Here is a 14,183-nt window from a genome sequence, read left to right as displayed (position 1 = left end):
TCCCAAACTGCACGTGACCCATACAAATCCCCACAAGTTCTGTTGAGATTCAGTTAACTAACTAATTAACTACTAAAAATACCATTTCTTGTATAAGAAGGATAAAGAAGAAACCCCTACATTAAATAATTTCCTAATCCGCACATTGCGGGCACAAGTCACGTTACTTAACCTTGTAATCTCCCAACTCCACCTACAATTGGGGAAAGCGTAGAAATCACGGCAATGCGGGGATTTATAAGAATCAGTGGAATGGGACTAGTTCACTCGTTACCAATCACTTATTTGGGTGTTTTTTGTTTCCATTTCGGATTTTCCTTTGGCAAATTGATGAGCCAATCAGAAGACTTGGTTCCATCAATCTTGCGAGTGATAAGCTCTGAAAATGTACTGGGAAAAGAGTCTCCGTGCTATCTCTCATCATTCTCACTACGTCCAGCCTTGCTCCCAGAACGTGACCACACTGCAATATCGAGGCCGATTGAAAAATTGATGGGCTATTTTCCATTGTATTCTGCTTCATGTTTCAACCTGGACATAATAAGAGACAGTCATCCCGAGGCACTCCATCGGGAAGCAGGACACCGCTCGCGTGCGTGAAATGCAAAGAAAAGAAATTGAAGGTAGGATTAAAAACCTCAAGTTAAGCTCAGTCTCCTAATCCAATAATAAAGTGTGACAATAGGGTCTCAGGATGTATTAACTGTCTCCGTGCTGGATCTGGTCGGTATTTCTTTTGCCACTCGGCTTCTTCCATTGATGTGCGGGTTTGTGATGTTAATCTGACACCGAATGACAGTCTGTCTCGTGGAAGATCCAGTAACGAGGGCATATCGGCCGCGAAACTACATTGAAACCTTAGAGAAACGGGTGGCATTTCTCGAGAGTCTTCTGAGGCAATGTCGTCCAGATCTTGCCAATAACGACCCGCTCAGACAATATACACTTCCACCAGAAGTTCAGCCAAATTCAGTTCCCCTAGCGCAACACATCGAGACACCTGATCAACGGCACGGTGATCAATCAACCTCATCCAGAGCCAAAAGTGATGTCGAGGAAGATGACGGTGTTGACAAGCTGTCATCAAAGGTCGGCCTACTAAGCCTCAATGCAGCTGGAGCAGAGCCTCAATATTTGGGGTCATCTTCGATTTTTGCTTTCTCACGCCTGATCAACTCATCCCTTCGCCAAGTGGTTTCCTCTGACTTTCCCACGGCTAACGTGCTTGATTGGACTGAGAACCGCTCTTCCGTGCTACCATCACCGTGCTTATTGCCTGCTTACGAATCGGCTGTCAAACTTAGCGACATTTATTTCCAGAATGTTAATACACATTACCCCTTCTTACACGAGCCGACCTTTAGGGCGTGGGAGTCGATGCTACTGAATGAGTCGACGGAATTGGGAATTCTTCTTCCCAATTCTGTCTCGCTGTTTTTCTTGAATATGGTAAGAGAGACACGGCCTCATGCTCATTGAAATCATACTCACAGTGCTAGGTGTATGCTGTTGGCGCTTTGCTTTTACCCAGTCTCGGATTCTCAGCAGAGGTAAGCAGACATTTCGATTGACTTACGGAAAGCTGACTGGCTCTTAGCGTTTATACACGTCAGCACTAATGTATATCGATGATATCCTGGCCTATGATAATCTAGAAGCAATACAAGCCATCCTGTGCTGCGCAATTTACTCACTTAGGTCATCCACTGGTACTTCGCACTGGTATGGACAGCATGAATACGGGGAAATGATGTTTCGCTGATGGCATATAGGAAACTCGCTGGTCTAGCACTCCGTCAGTGTATTGATCTGGGTTATCATCGGAATACAAAGCACCTTGCAGCGCCTAAAGATCTACTTCAGGTAGAGTTACGTAAGAGGGTATTCTGGTGTGCCTATGTCATTGAGACTCAAGCTGCCGTCATGCTGGGCCGACCTCTTGGTATCCCTTACCAGGAGGTCGATGTTGAAGTATGTTTGAAATTACTAGCCCAAAGACACGCATTACGTGTTGTTCTAATGTACTCTTGTGTAGTATCCGATTGACATCGATGATTCATGCATCAATGAAACTGGTCTTGTGGGCACGCCACGGAGCTCCCCAACTGATGCACCAACCAATATGACGAGAGCGATCCATACATTTCGAATTCGACGTCTTTTGAATCGAATTCACACTTATATTTACTCAAAAGCCGACCCACGCTACTCAAGAAAGCACGACCAGCAGACTGATGTGAAGAATATACGTGCCGAGATCGAGAAGTGGCGCTCCGAAATTCCACCCACAGCTTTTCACCCCGGTGAAGAGCTTGTCTTGTTTACGACTGCAGATTGGTATGATCTGGAATACAACTATACGATCCTACAGCTTTACCGAGCCCAAATCGTCGATCACCGGGTGGAGACTACAGATGAGGTTTTCCTTGATTGTCTGGGCGCTGCAGAGAACATTTGCCGAAGCTATCGGCATCACTTTTTAGGAAAGCCAACGAGATGTACCTGGGCAGCACTTCACGAGCTTTTCCTTGCAGGATTGACATATCTTCACTGCCTTTGGACATCACCTGCCGCACGACAGGCAGCTGGCCACGGGCAAGCAAGCAGCACATGCAATGACTGCACAATCGCTTTAGTGGTCATGGCTGAACGATGGGATGTTGCTGCACCCTTCCGTGAGATATTTGTGGCGCTCGCTAGCCGAACAATGTTGATGATGAGTGTCAAGGCGGATGAAAATGTATCTAAAAATGTGGCTTCGGCTGATTCCGGTAATTGGGCTGAAGAGGACTTGACGGAGTGGATGAGAATTGTGGCCGATGCCGGTGTGCTTGAGGGCTTTAACGGACTTTTGACTGGTTTACCCAGCGAATGACTCTACCTTCAGTCTATGCTTCCGAAGGACATGAGCCTCATTTTGTATGGTTGCTGGAATTTAACTACAGCCCAAGTTATCAAATAGGTTTATGCGAAATGGTCATAATGATATCTCTAAAATACGGATTGTTGTGACGCCCCCAAACAGAGACACGACGATGCAATAACCACTATGTGACATGAAACATTTCGAAAGTTGTTTGGAAACGCGCAGATTCTTCGCTGTGATTGACATGTGATCATCTGCCTCAACTGAACGTCCCATTAGCAGGCCCAAAATACCCGACAGCTGGCATCGACTTGTATGGTACACCCTGGGCGTCGGCAGTATTCAAGTACACGTTATTCCCCCACCAGTCAGGGAAAGTGGCACCAGGGTACGAGATGCAAAAGAAAATAACAATGCCACTGAGGGCAAGACCTGTATCAAGGGCAGCTGCCAAGATATAATTGTACTTGGTCCACCAAGCAAAGAATCGGCGTTTAATAAAGTGATTGAAGGCAAAGTTGACCAGTGCCCAGCTGGAATAGTTAATTCCGGTCGCTAAAAAGCATTTAGTTAGCTTTTGAAATAAAGAGGCACTGGCAAGTTGCGGGACATACCAGGTGGGACGTTGTAAGTTCCGACGAAAATGAGAGGCCAGTTAATATACTTCCAAAACTGGCGTCTAGTATAACGGTAGAGGAGGAAAGTCACAACTGGAGCGACAGCACCGATCCAGAAGAAGTGCAACAGAGGGGAATAGATCTTGCCCACGGAGTAAAGCCGACGGGGCCCAACAAGACCCCAAATAACAGATGAAGAATAGACAGTCCGACCATTTGGACAGGAAAACCCATCCGTCTGGCCAGATTCGCAAATATCCGAAATATTACCAAGCATCCAAAGTGTAACGCCGGCCTGTGTGAGTGCGCCCAGGATAGTTGCCACAAACTGCGCTACAAAGCAGGTACGTGGCGGCACTTTCAGATAATGAGCCAATTTCATATCCATGGAGAAGTAAACACCCTGTCCCACGACATCCGTGGAAATGATCTTGAAAATCATATTGGCGAGTGGCTTTCCTTCGAACATATATCCACCAATGAACTCGGCCAGAACATTCAGCTGATTCGCATCCACGTTCGTAATGCCCTGTACGATACCGCAGGGAACCATGTATACAACCGGGATGATCAAGGCTAGAAAGACTCCGTAAACGGGAAGCTTAGTCTCATAGACTTCGACCATCGCGATGGACATTGCCATGATAACCACGATAATGCCAGCGTACCAGTACCACGGGGTCCGCCGGTACGAGGCACGGATGAGCCGAGCATGAATATCGAGCTTATTCCGGCCTTTGAGAGCAGCCCACAGGTCGCGACTATGCCAGAGGGCGATGTGCGAGAGGACTGAGGTTATGGCAGCAAATGAAAGTCCGTATACAAAGGCAAACGTTGCGCTCAGGTATGGAGGCGAGTACTTTTGGTAAGCCACTGTATCTAGAGTATTATCCGCAGAAATGACTCGAGCCGTGTCGTAGATGGCGCCCGTGTTATCGTACACGTCGGCTGTCATGAGTGGGAGATAAGCTGTGAACCAGGTATTGGTGTAGTAAAGGGCGGGTGTGACAATCCAGTAGAAGAACGCGAAGCCAGCAAAGACATTCAACGCAGCCCATGATGGTGATAGGAGCGGGTTGGTGTTGTAGGCAATCTGGCTCCAGTCGAAGGTAATTGGACTTAGACCGAGACCTGTCTGCATGCCGAAGAGATGGTTGACGATGACGTTCTTCGGTGCGATCCAGCAGACCCAGGTGAAATAGGATAACGCAGTGAATATAAGACCGGGGAAAAAATACCAGACAAAGGCACCGGTCATAACGTACATGAAGAATCGGAGACGGGTTATGCGCCATCCATCTGCGATCGAGTTCGCTCGCGAATGCAACGTTTCTAGCATAGCACAGTTGGATAATACACCTGGCCAGACGATGCGAGCCGGCTCGACGAGCCATGGAGCTGCGAGACCCGCGACGCCAAACCCAAGAAGTTGTGCGACGAGAACAATGAGCACGTAGAAGCCGGGCTTGAGATTGAAATTGTAGAAGTTCTTGCTGGCAGCCTGGATAATGTTTGTCGCGTCCGCTGAAGCATACCCGAAGGACACATTGCTCATAATCACGATAAGCGCGTGCTCTTTGATATTAAACGACCTGTCTGGGTTGACAACGAATGTGCCCAAAGGCCCGAGTCGGATGGATGTGAGAGGAAGAGTTTTGGCCAGGAACACCCCGATCGGATAGGCAAGTAGCTCTGCTACTAGGGCCACAATATGAACCGACGGATAGCGCAGCGAAAAGAACTGATTGATACCAGATCCGAGCATAGTGAAAACAATGCCTAGGAGCCACATCCGCACCGTATTGACTGGCATGCTAGGGTCATCCGTCTCGGGGACGACAGCCCTAACTGTGGTCACTGTTAGTCAATCGACATATATATCAACAGTGAGCTGGGTACTCACCTTCAGGGAATGGAGAGCGGTGCGACTCATAGCTGAACTCTTCATTTGTATTCTCGGAGTCCTTTTCCAGATTGATTTGGTCTGAGTGGCCTTCGACTACCTCTTCGTCGACTCCGACGAGAGCGGGTTTGATTGTGTCGGAATCTAACTTTTTGGAATACATGGTAGAAAAGTTTGCGCAGTCTCAGCGCTTTTGCGAAAGAAAACAAATGGAATACAGTGAGACACGGCGCCTTTTCTAGGCTGATTAAATTGGCCATGGCGGGGACGAATTTAGTCCGACGCGTACTGAGGGGAAACAGAGATAAGGCATTCTGACGGTTGGCTTTCCGGTGGAGAGAGTGGGTTTAGCTTAACTTGACTTACCTTAGCTTCAGATAGTGGACTGACCCCTCAAAAACTGTCCTATGAACAAAGCCACTAGTGGTTAGCCTACATTAGTTTGCTTTCAAGTTGCCGACGAAAGATAGCGATGGCAAGCGAGATAAGAAGATGACCAGGATTGAGTCTGTGGCCGAGCGCAAAGCCCTAGAGAGGCTTAGTCCGAGACAAGGCTCGAGAACTAGAAAGTAAACCGGTTTATGGCAAAGACTCCAGGCCGGCAGTGTTATCATTCAGTAATTCTTGTGCAACGAAGCACATGTTTTTTACCCTTTCTTTACCATGCAATGGACATTCAACCTCGTATCCAGAGGTTTCGGAGTCCGACTAGGACTCCAAACATGATACGCCAAGCTTCAGCCGCGGGCCAAGTCCAATCAAGCTTTGCACTGAGTAAGCTCCGTTCAAAGGCACCAAAGCCAATTGACGACCTCAAATTCATTTTCTTCTGTATGAATATTCCCTTGCGGCAACTCGAGACACCATTGTAGTGTGTCTCGACATATCAGATCCATCCTTTGAGGAAGGATATCGACAGCACACTTCACAATGATATCCCAATTACTCCTCGCTATGGCAGATTAAACAAAACTGCTGATTTGGCCTCGATAAAAGCTGTTATTTATATCTGGTCTCGTCCCATCTGCGATTTATCTATAGTTAATTATGAGTTTTTACTCCGTGGTGTACGTTGTAGTACGCATTGGGTGATTCTGGCCATGAAGTCACTACATGGCTATGTACAAATGCTATGAGTCTAGTGTTCAAAGGCCATTAATTGTACTCAATGGTGTATCACCAAGGCTCGGCTGAGCGGCCTATGCGGTCTTCGTACTGGCGATTTGCTCGCCAGGTCACCAGGTCGCCCGTATTGGTAATCACTGGTAGGGGTTTACTAGTGATTACCAGTAGGGCATAGGGTTACCTCGACCTAGTAACCTGATGAGGTGAATTCTTCTAAATGCCTTATTGCAGAGCAAAGCGAAGCAATTATAAATCAGAGGTCGTACGTCCGTACATGTCAGGTGGCCAAATACTTAAAGCATTGGTAGTTAGAATCAGTCGCTTTGCTCTGCAACGACTATCTCGGCGGCCGCAGGCCGACGAGATCACTGGCAATTCCCCTCAATCAAGGCCGGTGTTGCTTACGGCCGACATTATGTGAAAGGACCCACAATCGCGTCAGCATCTGCATCGGTATCACGTACGCGACTCATCGGGAGCTAACATATAATCATCTTTGATTTAGTTATCACACTCTGCTCTCATGATACCTAGTTGCTATTACGTGAAATAGTAATGGAAATCATCTCTATGGGGTTTACTCATGGCAACCTGCGGTAAGAGCTTGAAAACCTATTAAAGAGCGGCCTAATCCCAGCTTAGCACAAGAAAAACATCAACGAACGTTGACTCCATATTGTCCCATCCCCCTTGAACAAAGCCGTCCCAGAAAACCATGGCGCAATTCGGATTCCACACTACCTCTGATCAGGCTGCAGAAGCTCTAAATGCGTCGATTCGCAACAAGACTAGTAAGTTTCAGACTAAATTGTGAGCCCCGGAGTTTGTTGCTGAGAAACTACTCTCTCGGTCATTATTACCGGTGTCAGCCCCGGAAGTCTCGGTGCAGATACCGCGCGCGCCCTGGTGGCTCACCAACCAGCGCAGCTGATCCTTGCGAGCCAAAGCGAGAAGATTTGTGATGTTATCGCCTCTCTGGACATACCGTCTGAGATAGTCGTCCGAGCACTCTGCCTGGACCTCTCATCCCTTGAAACAGTTCGCGTTGCGGCGGCGCAGGTGTCGGAATGGGTAGCTTCTATTGATGTCCTGATCTGCTCCGCTGGTATCATGGCGACTTCGACCTACCAGACTTCCATGGACGGCTTCGAGCTGCAGTTTGCAGTCAACCACCTGGGCCACTTCCTCTTCGCCAACCTACTTATTGAAAAGCTTATGGCTGCGCCCGGTGGTCCAACAGTGGTGAACTATACCAGCGAGGCGCACTCGCGCGCGCAAATGGATTTCTTGGACGACCTGTCTTATGGCAGTCATGGCGGTAATTACAACAAGTGGCTAGCTTACAGCAATTCCAAGGCCTACAACATTCTTTTCTCGGTGGGTTTGGTCCAGAGGTTTGGCGTGCAAGGCCTCCGATCCTTCGGTGTTGACCCGGGTATCATCGTGACGACTTCGTTGACGCGTAGTGTCCCACCAGAGGACTTCATCGCTCTAGGTGAGATGCGTACCCGTATGAAGTATTCATTGGTACTGGCGGCGCTTAGGTGTTCTTGGTTAGGCTAGGTTGATTAACAGGGCAAACTGAGCTCCGCCATAAAAACAAAGACTTCGGCAGAAGGGTCATCGTCTGCGATCATTGCTGCCTTTGACAAGTCACTTACTAGTAAGTGGGATTGATATCTATGGTGTTATCCGTGACAGTGGGAAGAAGATTACTAATATTTTGATGAAGATGAAAAAGGATATTTCGTCGCCGATGGCATTCTTTCTAATAGTGGCCTAAACCATGATGCCGTGGACCCAGATATGGCGAATAAGCTATGGGAATTAAGCGAGAAGTTGACAGGACTGGTATCAGAATGAGGGTGATGGATGGTTCATCATCACGTGGCAACGATAGCCCGTCCTGATGTATCATGGGTACTGTACAAGAAATGCAAGTTTGCACTGAGCTATTACTCGTCAGAGGAACGGACAAAGTATCGATATAAAATGCCGGTCTTGTACGCATGTTGAATAAATCCCTGTTAAACGCTTAGTAGTTACCGTAGGGTGTGACGGTTGTAGAAGAACTACGTTATAAATACTTTCAAGAAAATTGAAAAATCAATTCATGTGGGCTTTTTTATAGTACTGATTTTTTACTGACCTCCTAAGATAATTGATACTGAATCTCTGTCTGCCAGCTGCCAGGTCTGTGCTTGTCGAAAATTGCAGTAATTGCTGAAAGGTCTCAATTGAATTTATTGAAATATCGCCCTTCTAAGTTCTGGGTATTAGATAGATATTTAAACCAAACCGACACCGAAGATATCATCATGACTGTGGCCTAGGGCGTTTTCTTACTCTAGAAGAGTTTCTCGGAGGATATCTTCTGCCTCTCTATATCGTCCGTTCACATAGAGGCAGTATCCAGTCTCAGACTTGTACTCGAGTTCTTATTCTTGTTGTATCACTGTAGCCTTTCCTCGGGCTACGTCTACCAGCTCTGTTAGGGAAGTTGAAATAGGTATATCGTGAATAACAGCCTCCACCACTCGTAAGGAAGCTTTTGCAGTGCCGATATAATCAATTGAAACCACCAAGAGAAGCTCCTTCGCATAGGCTGCCGCTACCGCCGCCGTATAGCCTTGCCATTCCTTACTCTTGTGTGAATCGGCGTAGTCATAGATACCCCGAATGACCAGATATGGAAAGTCATTCATAAGTCCTGCCGCCTCCATTTCCATATAATATATCCCTAAGTCCTGAGCCAGCTGATCTCGTTACTTGCCACCTTTCACGACTTGATTAGCAGATCCAATTAGCCTGTAATAGACGACTGGTTCTGTATGTTCTCGTGAGGGTCATAGACATAGTTTAGATCGATCGCAATTCACACATGTATCGCACGCGATATATTAGTGGAGGCTTCGCTGGCAGAAACACCACCTCTGTACCCACAATGCCCAACGGTCAATCACGTACTGTACCGATGGCGGAATACTTTATCATAGTTTTCATCCGGTAAAGCTTGGTCCATCTTCTTAGGACATAAGTGGATGAGGAAGTCGGGTTTCGTTACCTTTTTTGTGTCGTAGATGACGTCCGAAGCCATGGTGGGGATACTGAATGTTAGGTTTGGTTGCAATGCTTAGCCAGCTAGCCGAGCAACCCATGGTTTCCTTTCCCATTACTTTCTCTACCTAGCTTGCTGGAGGATTGATTCATTCGCGATTTACATGCCGTCTACTACTCGAAAGATTTGCATAGTCTTCGTTTTAATGACGACAGTGAAAGAATCGTATGCTGAATCGGCTGTGCTTGCTCCCGGGAAGCGTTGTGTAGGGTCCGTACTTGACGGTTTCTATCGTATAACACGAAGTGTCTTTGGAGATCTTTCTTCGCTATGTGCTCCATTGACTTGACTGTCCATGTGGTGCTTATGTCGTACTTATGGAGTGAGGCGAGACCAGATTATTAGCAAAGAGAAGGCACCAGGTCCAATGAGAAATAAGGGTCCGGAATGATATTCCGTCAGATATGCGCTAAGAATTGTGGGCAACCGCATGCATCTGGTAACAGACTACCCATGCCCATTGTTAACGAAAATTTATCCAACTGATCTCTGACAGCATAGATACTTAAACTCGGGTCTTTTTGATCTCGAGAAAGGAGTGATTGATTCGTATTAGTTTTGAGAGCCTGAACTCCTGCAAAAAGACGCCATGGGTCTTCCTGGTGCTTATCATCAAAGTCTGCCATCAGAATAGGATTGGTTTTCCTATTTAGATGGGACTTAAGCAACGTCATTAGCTGGTCGAGCAGTGCGACAGCAGAGTTAATTCCATCGCGAGTTCCCTGTACCAGGGTTGTTGCATAAGTGGATGGAATCACTCCAACAAAGGACGCTGGGGGATCCGTTTCCATGAGCATGCCATGAAACTGAACAAGACTTTCTCTTGATTTGAGAATACAGCTCACCAGGCCGTTGAGAATGGATCGATCGACATCTGTGTCCGAAGTCGTAAAGTATTTTGTCATTGCATAGTAGCCAGGGCATTTGGCTACTTCGTTAAATGCGTAGTCCATCGTCTGACCTAGGAGACTACTTTCCTGCCACCGGTCTTCTGCCCTGGCAATCTCTTGGATCGCTGATACGCACGTCCACTCCGAACCACCTAGAAAACAGGGCTCCGCATGGATAAAGGCATCTGCGACTAGGTAAGGCCGCCAAGAAATGAGAAGAGTGCGACCCATGCCATGTGTATGTGCTGAAGGGCCACGGGCGCAGAACAGGTGGCGGATGCCATGTGAATGAATGATCCATGAGCGATCACTACTACCATCTAGAACCTCATAGCCCCCTAGCAAAATCGCAGCTGCAAGTGTTTCATCTGCTAGTGCGGCCCGTGTATGTAGGAGAGAGGCCAGATGGTTTACACCCCGACCATACATATGACGAGCGCACATTATGGCTTCTTTATTGCCTCGTGCCGCCCCCATGCGCAAACAGGTTAAGGCGCGGAGTGCCCAGATCAGTGCCTGGGGAAATGTGGACCACCTGCCTCGTATAAACTTCATCCAATTCATCTCCACGCGGGAGTTGAAGGAAGCGAGGTAACTTGGAAAATGGTAGTCCAACCATACTTCGAATGATTCCTGCGTTTGGACATTGATCGCCTCGTAGGCCAAATTTGGAGCAAAGGCTTCGTCCATTGTTGGTCGACCGTGTTTTAGGGTGATATATCGCGTCTGGTCCTTGAATTTGTGACCACGATCATAGCCTGGGCATTCCGAACCCCAGTTAATACACCGCAGACATTCCGGACGAGTTTTATCGCACTATGTATCCTTTAGTTCATGTTACCGGCTTTATTTTGAGATCGCCTCTTGCAGAAAAAAACGGATGAGAGGTCCGGAATGACATGGTACCGCAATATATCAGCACTAACCTTGACCTTGCGGCTTATACACTGCAAACATCCTTTACTATGAGGGACGCCCGGCATTCTTGTTCTATCTGGTTGTCCCAGAGTGCACAAGATAGCTAGGAACTAAAGGGTTAATAGTATGAAATTCTACCTCCAATTGGTATATGAGATGGGAATAAGGGGCTTTCGCTACACCGCTCCGGCAGAAAATATTAAAAGCTCCCGAAGTCCACCTTGAGGATTTAATTGTTATTTTGTTCTAATTTCTCAGAGGTCACATAATCCCATAGTAGTAGATGAGCATCTCCTTTCCTCCCGTCTCTCTTTCATGGTTCAACACACAACGGTTATGAGCCCGGGGAGCTCGTCATTGATCTGATCTTACAATCGGTCAATATCCTCGGTTCTGTGTGGATCTCTCTATACAGGGGTCTGGTTGTAGTAGGCCGTGGTGTCCCCGTCTCGTTATTATATGGAGAAGGCAGAGCCATAATCGAGCGAATGAGTGATTCTCACCCAGATTCTCACCCAGATTCTCACCCTATCTATATCACACAGTCATTTGCAATCTACCTATAATTCTCTCCCACACATTATCTAATACATACGACCATAGGGTGTGGAAAACAGGGCTTCCCGTCCGCTCAGCCGTACTTAAGCCAGTAGATAATACGCCATTAAGTAAATATGACGATTATTGTGGCAAGTAAGCTTGGTGGGGAAGATGATGATATTATGAACCCCTTGTTGGGGGTGCTAACTAGCTAACTATGACTAAGCTGTGACAATAAATGTGGCAAGTAAGCTTGGTGGGGAAGATGATGATATTATGAACCCCTTGTTGGGGGTGCTAACTAGCTAACTATGACTAAGCTGTGACAATATGCCGGGTCTCAAAAAATCTCGGCCTCCGGCTGAGAAAAAAAGGAAATTTCAATAAAAAATAAGAATAAAAAATGATAAGAAAACGAAAAACGCCGTCAGTTATCGTAGGCCCAGGGCGGAGTATAGATGTCCGAGGGCGTGAATTCACGCCTGGGGTCGTACAGTGGCCCCTCGGTGGCCGCTTTGAGAGGAGCTTTACAGTGGTTACTACATTCTTTATCGCCTAGTAGTAACGGGCTCCCTAGTTAGGCTTAGTCGTTAGGAGTAGCGCTTTATTAAAGTTAGTAGGGGCGGTGGAATAGGTTTTCCTAGTATCTAATGGCTTAGCGCTAAATATCCGGGAAACTACTAAGTATATTCGAGATTATCATAAGGGTACTAGTAGTAACGGCTTCGGTCTTCTTAGTTAGAGCGGCCTCTTAGAGTTATAGCTAGTAATATCTAGCTATATATTCGTATAACCTTTTTAAATCCTTGATCTTTAGCTATACCTAGTCTATACACTCTATTATACCTTTATAGGGAAGGATGAAATTATAGAGGATCTTTTCCTTAGTATTAGCTTAGTATAGTTAGCTTTATATAGCTAGTAATTAGCTCTAAGGTTTAGGAATATCTAGTAAAGAGAATAGAGTAGAAGAGCTGATACTAATTATATCGCTAGGTTAGTCCTATATAGTAGGCTAATATTCTTACTAAGTACTATAACTAAACTAAGTTAAACGATTTATATTCTAATATAAGTATTAAACTGGGTCTATAATCTTTATCTTTTTTAGGTCTATTTAGGAGAAAGTAAAAGATAGCACTTTAGCTAAGTATAAAGGAGACTATATAGAGAATTCTTAGAAAAAACTATAGGAAGGTCTTAGTCCTTATAGGAGTATAGCGATATAGTAGTAATTATCTAAACTAATATCTAGTATCTTTAAGTTTATTTTAGCTTTCTAAAGTATAGTATACTAACTGTAGTGGTTATATAATTAATATACTATAGAATAGGGGTATAGAAATTTAGCTTATTCTTTAGTATAGTAGGCTTAGAATACCGCTATTAGGTTAGTAACTATATCCTCTACGAAAGGATAACCTAAGATAATAGATCTAATTATAAAAACCGGGTTTTCGATTTTAAGCTTTAAATCTACCTTTAGGACTATTAGGTAGCTATATTTTATAGCTATATAAAGGCTAATAAATATATAGTAATATTTCTAGATTAGTATATATAGGAAACTATAGAAGTCGATTTATAGGCTAGGGTCCTATAGTATCCTGCTAGTATATAGTTTACTATTAGTATCCTAGATAGTATAGAACTTAGTATACTTCTTCTAAGATAGTTCCTTTATTACTATATAAATAAGCTTATTACTTAGTAGAATGTTACGGTTATTAGGTAGTACTAGCCTTCCTTTTAGGTTGTGCTTATATCTTATATATAAGGGTAACTAAGCGATATCTTATAGAGATAGTCTACTACCTATAATAACTAGGACCCAGTTACTAGTCTAGATTAGCCTATCTAGTTCTAGTTTAGTATAAGCGGTATTATAAGATTATATTATATAGGAATCGTCGAACGTATATCCTAGAAGGCAAAGTATATTAGTCGCTCCCTACAATAGACTAAGGTATAGGAGTGCCTTTCTTTTCGGTATAATAAGTATCGAGTAATAAGTAATAGTCGAATAAGAGTTAGAAACTTAAATTAGAGTAAAAGTAGGAGTTAGAAGTAAGAGTTAAGTAATATAAGGTAGTAAGAATAGATAGTAATAAAAGTAAAAGGAAAGTAAAAATAAAGTAAGGAAAATGTAGTACTTAGGAGCTTACTAGGGGTATACCCTAATACTCCTTAAAGTCTTTAATAGCCT

At 45.2% G+C, this 14,183-nt stretch overlaps 4 protein-coding genes across 4 annotated transcripts; 2 read left to right on the top strand and 2 right to left on the bottom strand.

Annotated features, from left to right (window-relative positions):
* Nucleotides 1-521: 521 nt before the first annotated feature.
* On the top strand, nt 522-2,875 carry LCP9604111_7387 (transcriptional regulator family TF; the record flags this gene model as incomplete). Its single annotated transcript, XM_039075413.1, has 7 exons — nt 522-623; nt 675-723; nt 800-1,449; nt 1,500-1,550; nt 1,598-1,722; nt 1,773-1,971; nt 2,036-2,875. 7 exons carry the CDS (start codon nt 522-524, stop codon nt 2,873-2,875), a joined length of 2,016 nt encoding a protein of 671 aa, XP_038926504.1.
* Nucleotides 2,876-3,125: 250 nt separating this feature from the next.
* Nucleotides 3,126-5,549, bottom strand: optD (uncharacterized protein; the record flags this gene model as incomplete). The annotated part of the gene is made up of 3 exons (XM_039075412.1): nt 3,126-3,421; nt 3,481-5,331; nt 5,387-5,549. The coding sequence occupies 3 exons, from the start codon at nt 5,547-5,549 to the stop codon at nt 3,126-3,128; spliced, it is 2,310 nt and encodes a 769-aa protein (XP_038926503.1).
* A 1,677-nt stretch (nt 5,550-7,226) lies between these two features.
* On the top strand, nt 7,227-8,374 carry LCP9604111_7385 (uncharacterized protein; the record flags this gene model as incomplete). The annotated part of the gene is made up of 3 exons (XM_039075411.1): nt 7,227-7,321; nt 7,381-8,006; nt 8,244-8,374. 3 exons carry the CDS (start codon nt 7,227-7,229, stop codon nt 8,372-8,374), a joined length of 852 nt encoding a protein of 283 aa, XP_038926502.1.
* A 1,653-nt stretch (nt 8,375-10,027) lies between these two features.
* LCP9604111_7384 (Zn(II)2Cys6 transcription factor domain-containing protein) lies at nt 10,028-11,502 on the bottom strand (the record flags this gene model as incomplete). The annotated part of the gene is made up of 2 exons (XM_039075410.1): nt 10,028-11,335; nt 11,446-11,502. 2 exons carry the CDS (start codon nt 11,500-11,502, stop codon nt 10,028-10,030), a joined length of 1,365 nt encoding a protein of 454 aa, XP_038926501.1.
* Between the last annotated feature and the right edge of the window lie 2,681 nt (nt 11,503-14,183).

This window comes from Penicillium roqueforti (assembly GCF_015533775.1).
Source record: "Penicillium roqueforti strain LCP96 04111 chromosome Unknown scaffold_23, whole genome shotgun sequence".
NCBI classification, from domain to species: domain Eukaryota; kingdom Fungi; phylum Ascomycota; class Eurotiomycetes; order Eurotiales; family Aspergillaceae; genus Penicillium; species Penicillium roqueforti.
This window is presented reverse-complemented; position numbering and strand designations above follow the sequence as displayed.